The sequence below is a fragment of the Oncorhynchus tshawytscha genome, linkage group LG30 (genome assembly GCF_018296145.1).
Source record: "Oncorhynchus tshawytscha isolate Ot180627B linkage group LG30, Otsh_v2.0, whole genome shotgun sequence".
NCBI lineage: Eukaryota > Metazoa > Chordata > Actinopteri > Salmoniformes > Salmonidae > Oncorhynchus > Oncorhynchus tshawytscha.
Genome location: NC_056458.1, coordinates 32,253,376 through 32,275,866, shown reverse-complemented (window position 1 = coordinate 32,275,866; position 22,491 = coordinate 32,253,376). Strand labels below are relative to the sequence as shown.

The 22,491-nt window shown below is 41.8% G+C and overlaps 2 protein-coding genes across 3 annotated transcripts in view; one reads left to right on the top strand and one right to left on the bottom strand.

Annotated features, from left to right (window-relative positions):
* Positions 1-10,208, top strand: part of LOC112228410 (unconventional myosin-VIIa-like) — an 85,392-nt gene extending 75,184 nt beyond the window's left edge. For both annotated transcript variants that reach the window (XM_042309026.1, XM_042309027.1), the window contains exons 44-50: positions 5,599-5,686; positions 6,286-6,392; positions 6,472-6,657; positions 7,741-7,857; positions 8,293-8,376; positions 8,493-8,612; positions 9,307-10,208. In XM_042309026.1, the coding sequence (XP_042164960.1) occupies positions 5,599-5,686; positions 6,286-6,392; positions 6,472-6,657; positions 7,741-7,857; positions 8,293-8,376; positions 8,493-8,612; positions 9,307-9,399 (795 nt within the window). In that variant the 3' untranslated portion in view covers positions 9,400-10,208. The remainder of the gene's footprint in view (positions 1-5,598; positions 5,687-6,285; positions 6,393-6,471; positions 6,658-7,740; positions 7,858-8,292; positions 8,377-8,492; positions 8,613-9,306) is intronic.
* Positions 10,209-11,081: 873 nt separating this feature from the next.
* Positions 11,082-22,491, bottom strand: part of LOC112228400 (glycerophosphodiester phosphodiesterase domain-containing protein 5) — a 31,681-nt gene continuing 20,271 nt past the window's right edge. Inside the window, exons 10-16 of the mRNA XM_024393693.2 lie at positions 17,668-17,818; positions 17,070-17,294; positions 16,422-16,579; positions 16,146-16,293; positions 15,634-15,716; positions 15,379-15,452; positions 11,082-14,227 (exon numbers count right to left, since the gene is read on the bottom strand). Coding sequence (XP_024249461.2) covers positions 14,151-14,227; positions 15,379-15,452; positions 15,634-15,716; positions 16,146-16,293; positions 16,422-16,579; positions 17,070-17,294; positions 17,668-17,818 — 916 coding nt within the window. The 3' untranslated portion in view covers positions 11,082-14,150. The remainder of the gene's footprint in view (positions 14,228-15,378; positions 15,453-15,633; positions 15,717-16,145; positions 16,294-16,421; positions 16,580-17,069; positions 17,295-17,667; positions 17,819-22,491) is intronic.

Sequence of the window (22,491 nt, the reverse complement as noted above, 5' to 3'; positions counted from 1 at the left end):
AATATTAATTTCCACAAAGTTTGCTGCTTCAGTGTCTTTAGATATTTTTGTCAGATTTTACTATGGAATGGTGAAGTATAATTACAAGCATTTCATAAGTGTCAAAGGCTTTTATTGACATTTACATGAAGTTGATGCAAAGAGTCAATATTTGCAGTGTTGACCCTTATTTTTCAAGACCCTACATATCGCCCTGGCATGCTATCAATTAACTTCTGGGCCACATCCTGACTGTTGGCAGCCCATTCTTGCATAATCCATGCTTGGAGTTTGTCCACCCGCCTCTTGAGGATTGACCACATGTTCTCAATGGGATTAAGGTCTGGGGAGTTTCCTGGCCATGGACCCAAAATATCAATGTTTTGTTCACCGAGCCTCTTAGTTATCACTTTTGCCTTATGGCAAGGTGCTCCATCATGCTCAAAAAGAAATTGTTCATCACCAAACTGTTCCTGGATGGTTGGAGAAGTTGCTCTCGGAGGATGTGTTGGTACCATTCTTTATTCATGGCTGTGTTCTTAGGCAAAATTGTGAGTGAGCCCACTCCCTTGGCTGAGAAGCAACCCCACACATGAATGGTCTCGGGATGCTTTACTGTTGGCATGACACAGGACTGATGATAGCGCTCACCTTGTCTTCTCTGGACAAGCTTTTTTCTGGATGCCCCAAACAATCGGAAAGGGGATTCATCAGAGAAAATTACTTTACCCCAGTCCTTAGCAGTCCAAATCCTGTACCTTTTGCAGAATATCAGTCTGTCCCTGATGTTTTCCTAGAGAGAAGTGGCTTCTTTGCTGCCCTTCTTGACACCAGGCCATCCTCCAACGGTCTTCGCCTCACTGTGAGTGCAGATGCACTCACACCTGCCTGCTGTCATTCCTGAGCAACTCTGTACTGTTGGTGCCTCGATCCCGCAGCTGAATCAACTTTAGGACACGGTCCTGGCGCTTGCTGGAATTTCTTGGGAACCCTGAAGCCTTCTTCAGAACAATTGAACCGCTCTCCTTGAAGTTCTTGATGATCCAATAAATGGTTGATTTAGGTGCCATCTTACTGGAAGCAATATCCTTGCCTGTGAATCCCTTTCTGAGCAAAGCAATGATGTCGAAACGTGTTTCCTTGCAGGTAACCATGATTGACAGAGGAAGAACAATGATTCCAAGCACCACCCTCCTTTTGAATCTTCCAGTCTCTTATTCAAACTCAATCAGCATGACAGAGTGATCTCCAGCCTTGTCCTCATCAACACTCACACCTGTGTTAATGAGAGAATCACTGACATGATGTCAGCTGGTCCTTTTGTGGCAAGGCTGAAATTCAGTGGAAATGTTTTTTTTGGAATTCAGTTATTTGCATGGCAAAGGGGGACTTTGCTATTATTTGCAATTCATCTGATCACTCTCCATAACATTCTGGAGTATATGCAAATTGCCATCATACAAACTGAGGCAGCAGACTTTGTGAAAATTAATATTTGTGTCATTCTCAAAACTTTTGGCCACGACTGTACATGAATGTATAGTTAAAGTGACGATGCATAGATAATAAACAGAGAGTCGCATCAGCGTAAAAGGAGGGGTTGGGGTTGAGGGGCACACAATGCAAATAGTCTGGGTAGCCATTTGATTACCTGTTCAAGAGTCTTATGGCTTGGGGGTAAAAACTGTTGAGAAGCCTTTTTGTCCTAGACTTGGCACTCCAGTACCGCTTGCCATGCGGTAGTAGAGAGAACAGTCTATGAATGGGGTGGCTGGGGTCTTTGACAATTTTTTGGGCCTTCCTCTGACACCGCCTGGTGTAGAGGTCCTAGATGGCAGGCAGCTTAGCCCCAGTGATGTACTGGGCCGTATGCACTACCCCCTGTAGTGCTTGCGGTCAGAGGCCGAGCAGTTGCCGTACCAGGCAGTGATGCAACCAGTCAGGATGCTCTTGCAGCTGTAGAACCTTTTGAGGATCTCAGGACCCATGCCAAATCTTTTTAGTTTCCTGAGGGGAATAGGCTTTGTCGTGCCCTCTTCACGACTGTCTTGGTGTGTTTGGACCATTCTAGTTTGTTGTTGATGTGGACACCAAGGAACTTGGTGCTCCGCTACAGCAACCTGCTCCACTACAGCCCCGTCGATGAGAATGGGGGTGTGCTCGGTCCTCCTTTTCCTGTAGTCCACAATGATCTCCTTAGTCTTGGTTACGTTGAGGGATAGGTTGTCATTCTGGCACCACACTGCCAGGTCTCTGACTTCCTCCCTATAGGTCGTCTCGTCGTTGTCGGTGATCAGGCCTACCACTGTTGTGTCATCTGTAAACTTAATGATGGTGTTGGAGTCGTGCCTGACCATGCAGTCGTGGGTGAACAGGGAGTACAGGAGGGGACTGAGCACGCACCCCTGGGGAGCTCCAGTGTTGAGGAACAGCATGGCAGACATGTTGTTGCCTACTCTTACCACCTGGGGGCGACCCGTCAGGAAGTCAAGGATCCAGTTGCTAAGGATCCAGTTGTTATTCTTATTGTGTTGTTACTTTTTATTTTAGTCTACTTGGTAAATATTTTCTTCTTCTTGAACTGCACTTTTGGTTAAGGGCTTGTAAGTAAGCATTTCACAGTAAAGTCAACATTTGTTGTATTCGGCGCATGTGACAAATAAAGTTTGATTTGATAAGTGTTTTTAGTTTGAATAACAGACGCCTCACAAGTCCTCAACTGGCAACTTCATTAAATAGTACCTGCAAAAATACAGTATCAACGTCAACAGTGAAGAGATGACTCCAGGACGCTGGCCTTCAAGGCAGAGTTGTAAAGAAAAAGCCATATCTCAGTCTGGCCAATGAAAATAAAATATTAAGATGTGCAAAAGAATACAGGCACTGGACAGAGGAATTCTGCAAAAAAAGGCCTGGAGTCGCCTCTTCACTGTTAACGTTGAGACTGGTGTTTTGCGGGTACTATTTAATGAAGCTGCCTGTTGAGGACTTGTGAGGCGTCTGTTTCTCAAAATAGACACTATAATGTACTTGGGGCCTCCCACTCCTCTTTCTATTCTGGTTAGTGCCAATTTGCGCTGTTCTGTGAAGGGAGTAGTACACAGCGTTGTATGAGAACCTCTCAGAACAAGAATAGACTGACGAGTTTCAGAATAAAGCTCTTTGTTTCTGGCCATTTTAAGCCTGTAATCAAACACACAAATGCTGATGCTCCAGATACTCAACTAGTCTAAAGAAGGCCAGTTTTATGCCTCTTTAGTCAGGTCAACAGTTTTCAGCTGTGCTAACATAATTGCAAAAGGGTTTTTCTAATGATCAATAAGCCTTTTAAAATGATAAACTTGGATTAGCTAACACAACGTGCCATTGGAACACAGGAGTGATGGTTGCTGATAATGGGCCTCTGTACACCTATGTAGATTTTTTTTTTTTTTCTCTCTGCCGTTTCCAGCTACAATAGTCATTTACAACATTAACAATGTCTACACTGTCTACAATGTATTTCTGATCAATTTTAATGGACGAAAAATGTGCTTTTCTTTCAAAAACAAGGACATTTCTAAGTGACCCCAAACTTTTGAACGGTACTGTATATATTTTAATAAAATGTTACAATTTAATAATATTTATTCAAATAATATATTATTACAGTGTGAGATGCAGATCTTAATAGTTTAAAGATACCACTCTACTCTATCCATCCTCCTCTATAACTCCTGCACACCAATTTATGTTATTTTAGTAAGATTTCGCTACTGTCACAGAATATAATCTGAATGTGAGGATGATTCAACTGATTCTAGATTACAGTGCATTCGGAAAGTATTCAGACCCCTTGACTTTTTCCACATTTTCTATGTTACAGCCTTTTTCTAAAATGGATTAATAGTTATTTTCCCTCACCAATCTACACACAATACCCCATAATGACAAAGCAAAAACAGCTTTTAAGACATAACATTTTTGCAAACTGAAATATCACATTTACATAAATATTCATACTTTGCTATGAGACTCGAAATTGAGCTCAGGTCCATCCTGTTTCCATTGATCATCCTTGAGATGTTTCTACAACTTGATTGGAGTCCACCTGTGGTAAATTCAATTGATTGGACATGATTTGAAAAGGCACACTTGTCTACATTATGTCCCACAGTTGACAGTGCATGTCAGAGCAAGCCATGAGTTTGAAGGAATTATCCGTAGAGCTCCATGACAGGATTGTGTCGAGGCACAGATCTGGGTAAGGGTACAAAAAAAATCCTGCAGCATTGAAGGTCCCCAAGATCACAGTGGTCTCCATCATTCTTAAATGGAAGAAGTTTAGAACCACCAAGACTCTTCCCAGAGCTGGCTGCCTGGCCAAACTGAGCAATCCGGGGAGAAGGGCCTCAGGGTGACCAAGAACCTGATGGTCACTGACAGAGCTCCAGAGTTCCTCTGTGGAGATGGGAGAACCTTCCAAAGGACAATCATCTCTGCAGCACTCTAACAATCAGGCCTTTATGGTAGAGTGGCCAGACGGGAGCCACTCCTCAGTAAAAGGCACATGACTGACCGCTTAGAGTTTGCTAAAAGGCACCTAAAGGATTCTCAGACCATGAGAAACAATATTCTCTGGTCTGATGAAAATAAGATTGAACTCTTTGGCCTGAATGCCAAGCGTCACTTCTGGAGGAAACCTGGCACCATCCCTACGGTGAAGCATGGTGGTGGTGGCAGCAGCATCATGCTGTGGGGATGTTTTTCAGTGTCAGGGACTGGGAGACTAGTCAGGATCAAGAGAAAGATGTACAGAACAAAGTACAGAGAGATCCCCTGTTGAAAACCTGCTCCAGAGCGCTCAGAACCTCAGACTGGGGCAAAGGTTCACCTTCCAACAGGACAATGACCCTAAGCACACAACCAAGACAACGAAGGAGTGGCTTCTGGACAAGTCTCTGAATGTCCCAGCCATAGCCCGGTCTTGAACTCGATCAAACATCTCTGGAGAGACCTGAAAATAGCTGTGCAGTGATGCTCCCCATCCAACCTGACAGAACTTGAGAGGATATGCGGTGAAGAATGGGAGAAACTCCCCAAATACAGGTGTGCCAAGCTTATAGCATCATACCCAAGAAGACTCGAGGCTGTAATCGCTGCCAAAGGTGCTTCAACAAAGTACTGAGTAAAGGGTCTGAATACCCATATAAATGTGTTATTTCAATTTTTCTAAAAAATTACAAATATTTTTTTTAAATCTAAAAACCTGTTTTTGCTTTGTAATTATGGGGTATTGTGTGTAGAATAATGAGAACATTTAATATATATATATATATATATATAGGCAAGTCAGTTAAGAACAAATTCTTATTTTCAATGATGGCCTAGGAACCATGTTGGGTTAACTGCCTTGTTCAGGGGCAGAACGACAGATTTTTACCTTGGCAGCTCAGGGATTTGATCTTGCAACCTTTCGGTTACTAGTCCAACTCTCTAACCACTAGGCTACCTGTCTCCCCTTTATAGAATAAGTCTATAATGTAACAAAAGGTGGGAAAAGTCCAGGGGTCTGAATACTTTCCGAGTGCACTGTAACTGTATTGATATTTGTGTTTGACCTTTGCTGGTTGTTTCCAGGTTATCAGTGTGCCTGAGGGGGATTTCTTCTTTGACTTTGTGAGACATCTGACCGACTGGATCAAAAAAGCCAGACCTGCAAAGGACGGTAAAGACATCTGTTGACTGTAGAGGGCCCTAGTAGAACATCCAAGATGAGATCTCTTCTTTATCACCTTTAATTCTCCAAGACAAAATTTAGCTTTATTCAACACTGAAAAAGGATTGCTTATTTTCTCATACTTCTCTTCTCAAATTTTGCTCCAGAGAAACAACCATATATCATCTCAGATCTGTCTCACTCTGATCAAAATATAATTTTTATAAAGTCTCTCAAATTGAAATGATTGAATAAACCACCTTTGGGCTATGACCCAAAATGACCCAAGTTGTTAGTTTGAGGGTTAAATAAGTCTATTTTCAACTTTCATGTAGGCATCCAACATTATTGGGGTCAGAAAGAAAGAATGACGTACCATATTAATCCTAAGGATTTAATTGATGACCCAAATTTCAGCACCTAGTGTAGCCTTCAGGAGTGGGCCACATAAATATTTGATCAAACATGGTGTTTCATGTTATAGGACTGTCAACATGTTGTGGTTAAAGCTAGATGAAGGTTAAGCTTGGGTTGGGGAACTTGCCATCTATGTTGATGTATTAATATGATAGGTATGTCCTGAATCTCTCGGTATCATCCATCTGCAGGTGTAGTGCCTTCACTGACCTATCAGGTTTTCTTCATGAAGAAATTGTGGACCAATACCATACCAGGGAAAGACTCCATGGCTGACTATATCTTTCACTACTACCAGGTGTGTGTGCGTGTGGGTGTGCGAGTGCTCGTGCGTATTTGTGTAAGTGTATTGACCCTCCTCACTGCTCTTTCTTCAGGAGCTTCCAAAGTATCTCCGTGGTTACCACCAGTGTTCCCGGGAAGAGGTTTTCCAGCTGGGAGCGCTGATCTACAGGGTGAAGTTTGAGGAGGACAAATCCCAGTTTCCAAACATTCCCAAGATGTTGAAGGAGCTGATCCCTCAGGACCAGATCAGACACCTCTCGCCTGACGACTGGAAACGGGTGAGTCGGAAAATTAGAATTTCTGTCGGCATAAATAGTGTTTAACATGATTTTTGAACTACCTTGTCACTGTACCCCACACATACAATTATATGTAAGGTCCCTCAGTCAAGCAGTGAATTTCAAACAGATTCAACCACAAAGACCAGGTAGGTTTTCCAATGCCTCGCAAAGAAGGGCACCCTTTGAGCATGATGAAGTTATTAATTACACTTTGGATGGTGTATCAATACACCCAGTCACTACAAAGATACAGGCGTCCTTCCTAACTTAGTTGCTGGAGAGGAATGACCCTGCTTAGTGATTTCACCATGAGGTCAATGGTGATTTTAGTTGTGGGTATGCTTGTCATCGGTAAGGACTAGGGAGTTTTTTTAGGATGAAAAGAAACAGAGTACAGATAAGCCCCGGCAAAATCCTAGAGGAAAAACCTGGTTCAGTTTGCTTTCCAACAGACACTGAGAGACAAATTCAGGAAAAAAAAACTAAAACGCAAAGCCAAATATACACTGACGACAACATTGAATGTTCCTGAGTTTTGACTTAAATTGGCTTGAAAATCTATGGAAAGACTTGAAAATGACTGTCTAGCAATGATCAACAAACAACTTGACAGAGCTTGAAGAATTTAAAAAAGCATAATGTGCAAATATCGTAGAATCCAGGTGTGCAAAGCTCTTAGAGACTTACCCAGAAAGACTCACAGCTGTAATCGCTGCAAAAGGTGATTCTAACATGTATTGACTCATTCTTCAATAAAATAGCAAATATGTCAAAAAGCATTGTTTTCACATTGTCATTGTGTTTAGATAGGTGAGACAATCAGTTTTGAATTCAAGCTGTAACACAACAAAATGTGAAATTATTCATGAGGTATGAATACTTTCTGAATGCACTGTAGTTCAGGGAACCACGCTTGCGCGATGAGTAACCTTCCCTTAGACCTGAAGACTAGCGTTAGCTCCCAGAGTGAATGCCTAGGCTTTAGCTCAATGGACTAACACAGTTTTGTAGCGTATAGGAATCCGGGGGGTTAAATCATATTTGGTCACACACTCTGCTGCTTGTTTTTTTGTCTTACAGTCTATAGTGGCGTTTTTCAACAAGCAGTCGGGGAAGACTCGAGAGGAGGCCAAGCTCTCATTCCTCAAAGTCATCTTCAAGTGGCCTACGTTTGGTTCGGCCTTCTTTGAAGTCAAGGTAAAGATTTCTATATGAATTCATGTTCTTGTGCAAACGGTATAGAATGATCATTGTTTGTGTTTTTTCTTTTTTTTAACATTTGAGTCACCATGTGAGTGCTGATTAGTACTTCGGGAGGTTTTTGTTCAAATGCATTTTCTTGATCAATGGTGTAAATTTCAGAATAGTTCATTCAATCTCAATCGTGGACTATTATTATTGACCTGGTCAAAGAGTTGTTGTGCATTCCTTGCTACTTTTAAATTTTTTTAAACTTGTTTTATAAATGTATTATCTTGGTCAGTTTATCTGTGGTAAGGGCCTATTGTCTGCCTCGATCCCAGTATCTATTTATTTATTTAATGAATTTTTAAAACATCATAAACTCAAGTTGTTTGTTATAGGTTTGTAAGATACCAATTGTGACTAAACTGATGTTTTCCTATTCAACAGCAAACCAGTGATCCAAACTTCCCAGAGATCCTCTTGATAGCAATCAACAAACATGGTGTCAGCCTGATCGACCCCAAGTCAAAGGTGAATGTGTGCCTACATGCATGGGTGTGTGCACATTTTCTTGTGCACACGTGTGTGTTATGGAAGTTGTGTATGTGTGTGTTTACTGTGTAATTCTCTAATTCCCACCTCAACAGGACATCTTGACCACACACCCATTCACTAAGATCTCCAACTGGAGCAGTGGCAACACCTACTTCCACATCACCATCGGAAACCTGGTCCGAGGCACAAAGCTGCTGTGTGAGACCTCACTGGTGAGCTACTGGACGTTTCAACACCCACAATATGACATGACATAACATATGACATAAAATGACATTATACACACTGTATCAACTAAAGTATTCTAAAGATGCGTACCAAAAAAAAAGCACTTGTCTTTTCCTACAAGCATTGACTTTGCTGATAATTACTTAATTGAGGAAATATTGACTTACTATAATCAATTTCACATCCACAGTTTTTATGCAAGTAATGTCATACCGTATTTAAAAAAAATCACAACAGCTGTGATGGGAACAGGGAGCTTTGGTACAATATTATAAATGCCAACAGATAATTATTTTGTTTGTAATTTGTTTGTTTGTTTGACATTGTGGGATCTTTTTGTGTCGTCCATCTTTTTGTGCAGATAGAAAAGCCTTTTCAATGGTATACATGTGTGGTTCTGTAGCTTTGTCAAACTTTTAAATAATAAATGCAAGCAGACCTGGGTTCAAATGCTGAGTGTTTGATAGGGCCTGTTTGGAGTGACAGTTGGGCAGATTTTCACTTTTGGGAATACTCCGTTGGCTCCATTGCACCAGGCAAGCTCAATCAAGCACACTCTAAAGTATTTGACAGAAAACAAATACTACTATTTGAACACGTCTGATTCATATTCTGCAATGAAATATTGCAAGGCATTAATGTACCTTTAAACTGGTTTGTTTGTCTGTGTGACCACAGGGCTACAAGATGGACGACCTCCTGACCTCTTACATCAGCCAGATGCTGACCACCATGACCAAACAGCGCGGTTCCCGTGGCAACATCAAGTGATCTGGAAAGTCATCGATCCCGCTGTTGAGTGTATTAGTGTAGGCCTCGAGGGCTTTGTGTGATCTATCACACGGTTTCATTAAAACATAGAGGGATAAATACAACCCTTCCTCCATAACATGCTAAATCAATTACATGCATACATACACACACAAACTCGCACACATACATATATGTGCACGTACGCATGCACACACACACAAACACACACACACACAATCAATGAAATGTATACATACACACACGCATATACACACTTGACAGATTCTCCCTAAGATGTAGATGAAAGAGAGTAGGAAGGACAGGAGCTTGAGAACCTCTGGTCTAATAGTCTGTTGTACAGATACTGTTAATCTCAGCACTACAGACACAACGTTGATGCAACATCTCGCAGCAAAGTCTGAGAGACATTGGAAATCATGCATCTCCACACACTATTGTGTTACAGAAATGTATATAGATCGTTGGTTATAGGGATGGAGGCATGATAGCAGTATTACGACAAGAATACTATTTTTTTCATTGTCAGTAGATATGGTGATGATTTAAATGTTTGATTTATGTTTTGGCCATGACAATGTTTTGACTTATCGTCAGATGTTGGTATATATCTTGGGTCCTGTCTTAACAATCACCAATTGCCTTTACTTGACCCAAATGCACAACCAACGATTGCAACTTTTTACATGGCAACTAATCAAGAGCTTTATTTAGAAAATGTTTTTATGCAAAGCATTTGATCGTAAAATGTCCAATAATGTGATTTATAAATGTTGGGCCTAAACCTATACAACTACGGCTTGTCCATACTATAGATATCATGTGTAATCATTGCATTATATTGTTTTAGAGTTTAATTCAAAATTGGCCCTCATTGTCGCAGGCAGGCTAAATACTTTAAAAAAATACCCGATCAGTGTTATTAGTACATTTGATGTATTAATGAAGTTTATTTGAAGTACATTTGATGAGAACAGTCAGATTGATCTCTGGACATTAGCTGGCTCTAGGACTTTGCATACAGTGTGTATACCACATCACTGTAAAAACATTTAGTGGAAAGTTGACAATATTTAATAATGTGATATTTCTAACAAGCACATTTTTAGCTGTTTGCCTAATGAATTAATCATTGAAGAAAATGTATTCTGTAAATAAAGACCCCCGGTCCATATGACTTGTCTTTAAAAAAAAAAGTGGATCAAATGAAGGATTTTTAAGTATTAAAGGTCAACTCCGTTACGACATCGCCATAGACAAAATATAATCGACATACAGAAATGAACAACAACAATGTCAGGACTGACATTATTGGCTCTTAATGGTGGCAGTTTTGGCATATTAAAGTTATTGTTGATGTCTGTAAACAGGAAGTCACCCCACTGTGTATGGTGATGTCAAATTGCTTAGTCTACCTTAAAAAGTAAATCTCAGTGACATTAATGTTCTGCCCCGTTCTGTATAGTGGATATTAATTTAGGTCAAATTGTTCCTGTTTTTTTAATGTTGGTCCATGACACCTAATATTTTGGTATTAATAAAGAAATTACAAATATTTCCTTTCATGCCTAATGTTCATCATCCCAAAAGATGAATGAGCCTATTTCACTATCACATAATTTCATAATGAGAAAACATGTGTGCATTTTGCGGCTCAAAGCAACAAAAATGTAACAAAACAGTTCAGTTAACTTCTGATAATGTTTATGCAAAAGAAATCCCATAGTTTACAATGATGTCATAGCGAAATGGGCTCATACAAAATACAATGGCTATCACCACCAACTGAGCTCTACTTTTAGACTATCATTTTAATATAATACTCTTCTGATTGGAACAGAATGACAGAACTGTAAACAACAGATCATTCTTTCTATAACGATCTTACAACCAAGATAACATTACAGGTGTCGTACGCAGATGACAAATCAGACTGGTATCTTATACTGTGATTCTTTGGCTAAACATACTTTTTTTCCTAGGTATTCCTAAGGCTTTGTATAGTGATTTAAAGGCTGCCGCTTATCACGAAGCTGCAGTGGCGCTAGGTTACTCATCAATATGTTGTCAGTCATAAAGAAATCTAACAGGTTTCATAATCATTACTAGAAAAACTGTCTTTCAGCTACCAGAGCTGAAGTTGGTATTCTTCACATTGATTAGACAACACTGCACAGTAAAGCTGAGGCACAATCAATTGAAGAGAGATGTAAGAGTTCTGCTATAATTTGGCTAAAAGGACTAAATATTGTACAACATTAGCTTTTTTTTAATCCTTGCCAGAAGGATTTTAATTTGTGTTGAAAACAAATTTGTTAAAAACAATGACCTCAATATGAACCATATAAAATATATAGATATGGACCATATAAAATATATAGATATGGACCATATAAAATATATAGATATGGACCATGGAAATACAGTGTAATTGTTCTCTGTAGGTCACCTATGTCATTGCAGTGATTATATGCTGCAAAGTTCTATGGACTTCACCTCGTTACAATGCCTTATGCTCAATAAAGTGATAAGTACTTATAAACATTGAACACAACCAATCAAACACATTCATTTATCTCCAGACACAAACAGAGGATTATCATGTCATATCCAAACCGGAGTTCTAATAGTACTCATTTTTCTTTGTGATATTTCAGCGCTGCTTATACCTGGTTCCAACATGCGTCCTTTGTTCTGATCTTCTCCATATTCTGATTGTGTCCACATTTTTAAACAGGTGTAGACAATCAAAATACATTGTGATCAGATGTTCCTGCCAACCTCCGGAGGTAGTCAGGTCGTGTCTACACGTGACACTTACATGACTTCTGCTATCAGAATAGGAAGATCGCATTGAAAAGATTGGTCTCTAGACGCACAAATGTCGCTTTGTGGTCTGATTGTGTTCAGATCTGGCTGACCACTTCAGGAGGCAGATTTCACCTCAGTCTGGACGAATCAGGCAGCTGAAAGTGCATACAATGGGTAACGTCATCAGCACTCCTCCCACAAGTCTCCAGAAAACTTGTGTTTTGGGACCGAGAGGAACCTTTTCAATATAACGTTGTTTTTTTGGCTGGAGTTATGCTAATCCGTTTGCAATTCATTTTGCGTTGCTTGCTGGCTAGCTAGCTACAGTAGATATAACACAACAACGTCTGATGGCAGTAGCTATCAGATTATCCCTATTCCACCGTTTGTAGAATGCATACTGGCAGTTGAATATAGCGCGGGAAAAGGGAATCCGGACATGGTAGACGCATTTCAATTTAGGTGTAGACGCATGACGCGTTTGGAATTCCATGATCAGAATACTAAACCTGCATGAACTGTCCAGCCTAGACACGGGCACGCAGGCTGCATTTAGATAGGCGGCCCAATTCTGAAATGTTGCCCAATTATAGGCAAAATAGCTGATCTGATTGGTCAAACACCAATTAGTGGAAAAAAGATCCGATTTGGGCTTCCTGTCTAAACGCAGCCTTACAAGTGTAGACGGATCTGGTCAGTGAAATCATTTACAAATCATCATTACCCCACCCTCTAAAACCATTCACAGGTGGGACCATTGCTTTATGGCATCAATATGTGAATAAAAATGAATAAATAAACAATTCTGAAAGAATATCTGTCAAATAATTGGAATGGGAATGACCAGGAAATCTGGTCACAATGAGGACACATAAGATACATTTTAATAGCATGTGTAGACTGAAAATGTGGTCACCATCTGAATGTGGACAAGATCAGGACACAGGATGCCTGTAAGCTGCAGGTATAAACAAAGCTTGAGACAGTTTGATTGGTGTGCCAGATCCCAGATGGGCAAAGTGCACTTTTTGGGACTACTTCATTGGTTCCCTTATGCCAGGAAAGGGCAATGAAGCACAGCTAAAGTATTTAAAATCAAATAAAAACATACTAATTGAACCCCGGTCTGGACATATTCACACATCTTATCAACCACTACTCACACACTAACAAAATGGTCAAGCATTTGTGGCTCACGTAACTCAACACTGCAGTGGCTGCTGAAATGGAAAGGAACCTATGGACAATGGAGGGTAATACAAGTTGAGAATATCTACAGCGGATGGTCACTTTTCTTGTTATATTAATTCAGTGAGTAAGTAATCCATCTCAAAGGACCTGGTTAAACAGTGTAGTAATCTCTTCCCACCACCAGATGGTGTCTGTAGTATGAACTATGAGTTGGTTGGTCCTTGAGGTTGTCTGGGCTGTTCTTCAGTCACATTTGACTTAAATGAATTAAGGCAGGGCTGCCCAACCCTCCTCCTGGAGATCTACTGTCCTTTATGTTTTCAGTCAAACCCTACTTTAGCATATCTGATTCAGCTAGTTAAGGTCTTGTTGAGCAGATAATTAGTAGACGCAGGTGTGTTAAATTAGGGTTGAACTTAAAACCCAACCTCCAGGAAGAGAGTTGGGCAGCCCGGTCTTAAGGATTAATATCTATCCAATGAAATCCCTTCTGCACGTGACACATCAGCTCCGATAGGCCTCACTCACATCATTTAACTATTTCTAATTCTCTTTGGTTCTCATTCTCTCACACAAATCTACAGGGGGTTGCCAGGTTGTGCTCTTGGTTACCAGTAGGGTCCTGGGTTTCCAGGTTGTGTCGATTCTGGTGAATTGCCCGTTTGGGGTCCGGGAAGTTGCCAAGTTGAAAAGGAGAGTGAGGAGTGGTTTGCTTCAACTGAGCCTCACAGAGGTTGGTTGATTGGTTATCAGTGCTCTGAGACGGTTGCCAAGTTAGGCTCAGCGGGCTCTCCCAGGATGTTGACACTGGAGACGGACCACACATCTGTCAGGGGGTGAGGTCAGGGTTTAGAGGTTGACAAAGGTCATTGATATATATGATATACACTACCGTTCAAAAGTTTGGGGTCACTTAAAATGACCTTGTTTTTGAAAGAAAAGCATTTTTTGCCCATTAAAATAACATCAAATTGACCAGAAATACAGCGTAGACATTGTTAATGTTGTAAATGACTGATAGCTGGAAACGGCATATTTTTTATGTAATATCTACATAGGCGTACAGAGGCTCATTATTAGCAAACATCACTCCTGTCTTTCAATGGCACGTTGTGTTAGCTAATCCAAGTTTATAATTTTAAAAGGCTAATTAATCATTAGAAAACCCTTTTGCAATGTTAGCACAGCTGAAAACTGTTGTGGTGATGAAAGAAGCAATAAAACTAGCCTTCTTTAAACTAGTTGAGTATCTGGAGCATCAGCATTTGTGTGTTCGATTACAGGCTCAAAATGGCCAGAAACAACGTACTTTCTTCTGAAACCCATCAGTCTATTCTTGTTCTGAGAAATGAAGGCTATTCAATGTGAGAAATTGCCAAGAAACTGAAGCTCTCGTACAACGCTGTGTACAATGCCCTTCCCAGAACAGCGCAAACTGTCTCTAACCAGAATAGAAAGAGGAGTGGGAGGCCTCGGTGCACAACTGAGCAAGTGGACAAGTACATTAGTGTCTAGTTTTGAGATACAGACGCCTCACAAGTCCTCAACTGGCAGCTTCATTAAATAGTACCCGCAAAACACCAGTCTAAGCGTCAACAGTGAAGAGGCAACTCTGGGATGCTGGCCTTCTTGGCAGAATTCCCCTGTCCAGTGTCTGTTCTTTTGTTAATCTTTTCTTTCTATTGGCCAGTCTGAGATATGGCTTTTTCTTTGCAACTCTGCCTACAAAGCCAGCATCCCAGAGTTGCCTCTTCACTGTTGACGTTGAGACTTGTGTTTTGCGGGTACTATTTAATGAATCTGCCAATTGAGGACTTGTGAGTCGTCCGTTTCTCAAACTAGACTCTCTAAGGTACTTGTCCTCTTGCTCAGTCTCTGTTTTAAGCCTATATAGGGTATGTGCGTGTGTGTATCATGTTATCAAAGCTGGCCATGGGAAAGAAACAGGGTGACTCCTAGAGACAACTTCTGACTCACCTGTCCTGAACTTGATGTAGGTGCCATGTTCTAGTTTCCTGCCCGAACAGAAAGCCAGGGTTTGTTCTCGCCACCTGTCATCAACACAGTTACAGTCATCACCACAGGAAGTGACATCACCATTCAATACAAAACAGACTGACGTTCATCCGAAGCTTCAATTTGACACATAATCAATCTACGTTTTGTACGTAGACATATAAAAATACACCTTACGTCGACCTTCGCACTCTGCATTCTAGTGGGCTCACTCACCAGTGGAAGATGAAGATGATGATGATGATGGTGATGGACACCACGTCGGTGAGGACCCACATCAGATTGTACTCATCTGGAGTCTGAAAGAGAAAGACAGACATCCATTGTGTCTAGGAGTATTCCTTTCACCAATCCAATCAATTTCAGTAAGGCTGCATTTGGGCCCGGTGTCACAATAAATCGTTTATTTCTCCCAAAGCGTGCACTTGTTCACTTCCCTTCATAGATTTAAAAGACAATTACTGGGAAAATAAATACCAGTATGGTGGAAACTCCCTGTAGCTCATGCTTACATCAAGCCAATGCTTTTACATTTGTGGAGAGTAGAGAACAAGTGCAATACTTCCAGAGGAAGGAAAGATTATTGGGATGCAGTGGTATTGGTCCTAGGTTGTTGTTCTCACCATAAGGAAGAGGGGTTTGGTGAGGTTATTCTCACCATAAGGAAGAGGGGTCTGGTGAGGTTGTTCTCACCATAAGGAAGAGGGGTCTGGTGAGGTTGTTCTCACCATAAGGAAGAGGGGTCTACTGAGGTTGTTGAGGAACTGTAGAGCATTGGTTGTGACAGACTGAGCCCCAGTGCACCAGGCCAGAGAGTAGAGCCACGACTGGCTGATCACATACAGGTTGGTGCTGATGTTGGCTGCTGCATACTCACTGAGGGAGGAATACAACCCACACACACACACACACACACAATTGACACACCTACAGCCAGTTAATATGTGCACACATACACACACTATTTAATGCAAAGACACACACACTACCACACACACACACACATTATCATCTCTGTGGACATGGAGCTATAGTGCAGGTTGAGTTGGACAATGTGATTCTGCTGGAGCTCTTCAACTGGAGCCCGGGATGCTGAGGTATGCTGGAGGTCAGGGTCCAGCTGCTGGACCAGGCTCCGCAGGTCTGAGGGCAGCCACAACACCTGAAACACACACACACACACCATTAACTCTAAACAATAACCTCAGCATTACAACATTTTGTATTTACAATGTAATCAAAATATCCCATAAACAGCTTCATTCCCAAGTCAAAAAAGGAACCTATGACATATAAGATAGATAATCCCAGCTTCCCCTCCCACAAACCTAACCTTAACCATTAGTAAAGAAAATGTAAAACTGACCCAAGATCAGTTTCTAGGGTCAGCTTCACCCTACTCCTATTTATAAGATGAAGATGGACACCACGTCAGTGAGGACACACATCAGGATGGCAGGTAGCCTAGCAGTTAAGAGCTTAAGAGTGTTGGGCCAGTAACCAAAAGGTCACTGGTTCAAATCCCCAAGCTGACTAGTTGAAAAACCTGCCGATGTGCCATTGAGCAAGGCATTTAACCATAATTGCTCCTCTAAATAGCCCTGGATAAGAGTGTCTGCTAAATAATTAAAATGTTATAACATCTCCCTCACTTGGTGTGAGTGGATGGAAGACTCGTTCTGGATGACCTCCAGGGTGCGTGTGATCCAGGTGTCCCTGTAGGGGTGTCCCTTAGGGGGCCGGTAGAGGTCAAAGATAACCTGTTTGCCTCTCTGCGAAGCCAGCTCCAGAAAGTCCCTGAAGGTGCAAACAGACTGGTTCTGCGCCTGCGCCCGGTCCTCGGTACTCAGAGACCAAGCCGTGCTGAACGGATCACGCTGCAGAACCACCAGGGGCAGAGAGACAGTCAGTATACGGAATGCTTTGGCAGAATGGTAAATCATAGTGACAATGTTATATCACATTGTATTCCATAAAGCAGGGAGTTGTGCAATTGATAACCTCCCATCGATAGTACGTTGATGTATTGTCAAAATGTCCATAACTTCCCTATCCGTCATCTTATTATGTTGTCCTAGCTACTGTCATTGGACACAAACATGCCCTGGTTTCCCATCATACCATGTCCATGAAGCTAAATGATCATGATCTTTATTAAAAAGTCTGTTCAAGACCAGGCTTAATTTTCATGTCTCTGTAGCACCCCCTGAGTTTTCCTGAGGTGCGGTGCGGTGGCAGTTGGTGACTCACATGGAGGAACCAGGCCCCGGCGTTGAGGGTCTCCAGCTCCCCCCAGGTGAACATGGCCGCAGGGGCGTCCGTCCGGTTGGGGAACACCTCCTGCACGTTGGTGGTCCTCCTCAGGGTGTGATCGTGCATCAGGAAGGGCACCCCGTCATAGCTATGGCAACAAGAGAAGGCTTTGGCAGTTACAGAGTTGACAGTTAAGGAGTTGGCGGTTAAGGAATTGAAGGTTAAGGAGTTGACCGAAGTGCATTAAGATGACTGTAAAACTCAAAGAGAGTCAGGTACTTCATTTATTTATTTATTCATTCAGGTATGTATGTCAAAGTCCAATACAAATACAAATGCCCAGGACTAGCATGGGAAAGAACCCAATGACAATGTTTTATTTATGATACGAGCTCACTAGCTATGTTGGATTTACCTTCCATAGCAAGCTTGTTTCATAATACCCACGACTGGTGAGGTAGACTAAATGTTGGGACATGCTTAGGTACAATAGATCAGGGTTCCCCAACTGGTGGCCCCATGGGCTGTGATTTTATTTGTCCCCCAAGTTTTCTGAGCAATATAAATTCAGCAAAAAAAAGATACGTCCCTTTTTCAGGGCACGGCCTTTCAAAGATAATTCGTAAAAAATCCAAATCACTTCACAGATCTTCATTGTAAAGGGTTTAAACACGGTTTCACATGCTTGTTCAATGAACCATGAACAATTAATGGAACGGTCATTAAGACAGCTTACAGACGGTAGGCAATTAAGGTCAGTTATGAAAACTTAGGACACTAAAGAGGCCTTTCTAGTGACTCTGAAAAACACCAAAAGAAAGATGCCCAGGGTCCCTGCTCATCTGTGTGAATGTGCCTTAGGCATGCTGCAAGGAGGCATGAGGACTGCATATGTGGCCAGGGCAATAAATTGCAATGTCCGAACTGTGAGACGCCTAAGACAGCGCTACAGGGAGACAGGACGGACAGCTGATCATCCTCGCAGTGGCAGACCACGTGTAACAACACCTGCACAGGATCGGTACATCCGAACACCACACCTGCGGGACAGGTACAGGAGGGCAACAACAACTGCCCGAGTTACACCAGGAACGCACAATCCCTCCATCAGTGCTCAGACTGTCCGAAATAGGCTGAGAGAGGCTGGACTGGGGGTTTGTAGGCCTGTTTGTAGGCAGGTCCTCACCATACATCACGGCAACAACGTCGCCTATGGGCACAAACCCACCATCGCTGGACCAGACAGGACTGGCAAAAGTGCTCTTCACTGACGAGTCGTGGTTTTGTCTCACCAGGGGTGATGGTCAGATTCGTGTTTATCATCGAAGGAATGAGCTTTACACCGAGGCCTGTACTCTGGAGCGGGATCGATTTGGAGATGGAGGGTCCGTCATGGTCTGGGGCGGTGTGTTACAGCATGATCGGACTGAGCTTGTTGTCATTGCAGGCACTCTCAACGCTGTGCGTTACAGGGAAGACATCCTCCTCCCTCATGTGGTACCCTTCCTGTAGGCTCATCCTGACATGACCCTCCAGCATCACAATGCCACCAGCCATACTGCTCGTTCTGTGCGTGTTTCCTGCAAGCCTTGAATGTCAGTGTTCTGCCATGGCCAGCGAAGAGCCCGGATCTCAATCCCATTGAGCACATCTGGGACCTGTTGGATCGGAGGGTGAGGGCTAGGGCCATTCCCCCCAAGAAATGTCCGGGAACTTGCAGGTGCCTTGGTGGAGAGTGGGGTTGCATCTCACAGCAAGAACTGGCAAATCTGGTGCAGTCCACGAGGAGGAGATGCACTGCAGTACTTAATACAGCTGGTGGCTACACCAGATACTGACTGTTACTTTTGATTTTGACCCCCCTTTGTTCAGGGACACATTCTTCCATTTCTGTTAGTCACATGTCATGTCTTACACATGTTAAGTTTGATTAAAAATAAGACCAGTTGACATTGAGAGGACATTTCTTTTTTTGTTGAGTTTATATACTGTGACTTCAGAAAGTATTCAGACCCCTTGACTTTTCCCACAATTTCTTATGTTACAGCCTTATTCTAAAATGGATTAAATAAATAAAAAATCCCTCAGCAATCTACACACAATACCCCATAATGACAAAGCAAAAACAGCAGGTTTTTAGAACTGTTTGCAAATTTCTAAATTTCAAAAAAATAAAAAAAACAGAAATACCTTATTTATATACGTATCAGACCCTTAGCTATTACACTCGCAATTGAGATCAGATGCATCCTGTTTCCATTGATCATCCTTGAGATGTTTCTACAACTTGATTGGAGTCCACCTGTGGTAAATTAAATTGATTGGACATGATTTGGAAAGGCACACACCTGTCTATATAAGGTCCCATAGTTGACAATGCATGTCAGAGCAAAATCCAAGCCATGAGGTCGAAGGAATTGTTCGTAGCGCTCTGAGACAGGATTGTGTTGAGGCACAGATCTGGGGAAGGGTACAACATTTCTGCAGCATTGAAGGTCCCCAAGAACACAGTGGCCTTCATTCTTAAATGGAAGTCGTTTGGAACCACCAAGACTCTTCCTAGAGTACTGCACTGCATCTCAGTGCAAGAGGTGTCACTACAGTCCCAGGTTCGAATCTAGGCTATATCACATCAGGACATGATTTGGAGTCCCATAGGGCTGCGCACAATTGGCCCAGCGACATATGGGTTTGGCCAGGGTAGGCTGTCATTGTAAATAAAAATTTGTTCTTAACTGACTTGCCTAGTTAAATAAAGGTTCCATTTACATTTTTAAAAGTCTCCGAATGTCCTTGAGTGGCCCAGCCAGAACACAGATTTGAACCCGATCTAACAGCTCTGGAGAGACCTGAAAATAGCTGTGCAGCAAAGCTCCCCATCCAACCTGACAGAGCTTGAGAGGATCTGTAGAGAAGAATGGGAGAAACTCCACAAATACAGGTGTGGCAAGCTTGTAGCGTCACACCCAAGAAAACGTGATGCTGTAATCATTGCCAAAGGTGCTTCAACAAAGTACTGAGTCAAGGGTTGGACGTCAGTCTCAACGTCAACATCACCAGTCTCAACGTCAACAGTGAAGAGGCGACTCCGGGATGCTGCCCTTCTAGGTAGAGTTCCTCTGTCCAGTGTGTGTTCTTTTGCTCATCTTAATATTTTATTTTTATTGACCAGTCTGAGATATGTATTATTCTTTGCAACTCTGCCTAGAAGGCCAGCATCCCGGAGTCACCTCTTCACTGTTGACGTTGAGACTGGTGTTTTGCGGGTACTATTTAATGAAGCTGCCAGTTGGGGACTTGTGAGGCATCTGTTTCTCAAGCTAGACACTACTGTACTTGTCCTCTTGCTCTCCTCTTTCTATTCTGGTTAGGACCAGTTTACGCTGTTCTGCGAAGGGAGTAGTATACAACATTGTACGAGATCTTCAGTTTCTTTGCAATTTCTTGCATGGAATAACCTTCATTTCTCAGAACAAGAAGAGACTGATAGGTTTCAGAAGAAAGTACTTTGTTTCTGGCCATTTTGAGCTTGTAATCGAACCCACAAATGCTGATGCTCCAGATATTCAACTAGTCTCAACAAGGCCAGCTTTATTGCTTCTTTAATCAGTACAACAGTTTTCAGCTGTGCTAACATACAGTTGAAGTCGGAAGTTTACATACACTTAGGTTGGAGTCATTAAAACACGTTTTTCAACCACTTCACAAATTTTTTGATAACAAACTATAGTTTTTGCAAGTCGGTTAGGACATGTACTTTGTGCCTGACAAGTAATTTTCCCAACAATTGTTTACAGACAGATTTTTTCACTGTATCACAATTCCAGTGGGTCAGAAGTTAACATACACTAAGTTGACTGTCCCTTTAAACAGCTTGGAAAAAAATTCCAGAAAATTATGCCATGGCTTTAGAAGATTCTGATAGGCTAATAGACATCATTTGAGTCAATTGGAGGTGTACCTGTGGATGTATTTCAAGGCCTACCTTCAAACTCAGTGCCTCTTTGCTTGACATCATGGGAAAATCAAAAGAAATCAGCCAAGACCTCAGAAAAAAAATGTGTAGACCTCCACAAGTCTGGTTCATCCTTGGGCGAATTTCCAAATGCCTGAAGGTACCACGTTCATCTGTACAAACAATAGTACGCATGTATAAACACCATGGGACCACACAGCCGTCATACCACAGGAAGGAGATGCGTTCTGTCTCCTAGAGATTAATGTACTTTGGTGCGAAAAGCGCAAAACAATCCCAGAACAACAACAACAAAGGACCAGATGCTGCCCACAAATAGAAAATGTGTGGGCAGAACAGAAAAAGCGTGTGCGAGCAAGGATGCCTACAAACCTGACTCAGTTACACCAGCTCTGTCAGGAGGAATGGGACAAAATTCACCCAACTTATTGTGTGGAGCTTGTGGAAGGCTACCCGAAATGTTTGACCCAAGTTAAACAATTAAAAAAGGCAATGCTACCAAATACTAATTGAGTGTATGTAAACTTCTGTCACACTGGGAATGTGATGAAAGAAATAAAAGCTGAAATAAATCATTCTCTCCTATTATTCTGAAATTTCACATTCTTAAAATAAACGGTGACCCTAACTGACCTAAGACAGGTAATTTTTACAAGGATTAAATGTCAGGAATTGTGAAAAACTGAGTTTAAATGTATTTGGCGAAGGTGTATGTAAACTTTCGACTTCAACTGTAATTGCAAAAGGGTTTTCTAATGATCAATTAGCCTTTTAAAATGATCAACTTGGATTCGCTAACACAACGTGCCATTGGAACACAGGAATGATGGTTGCTGATAATGGGC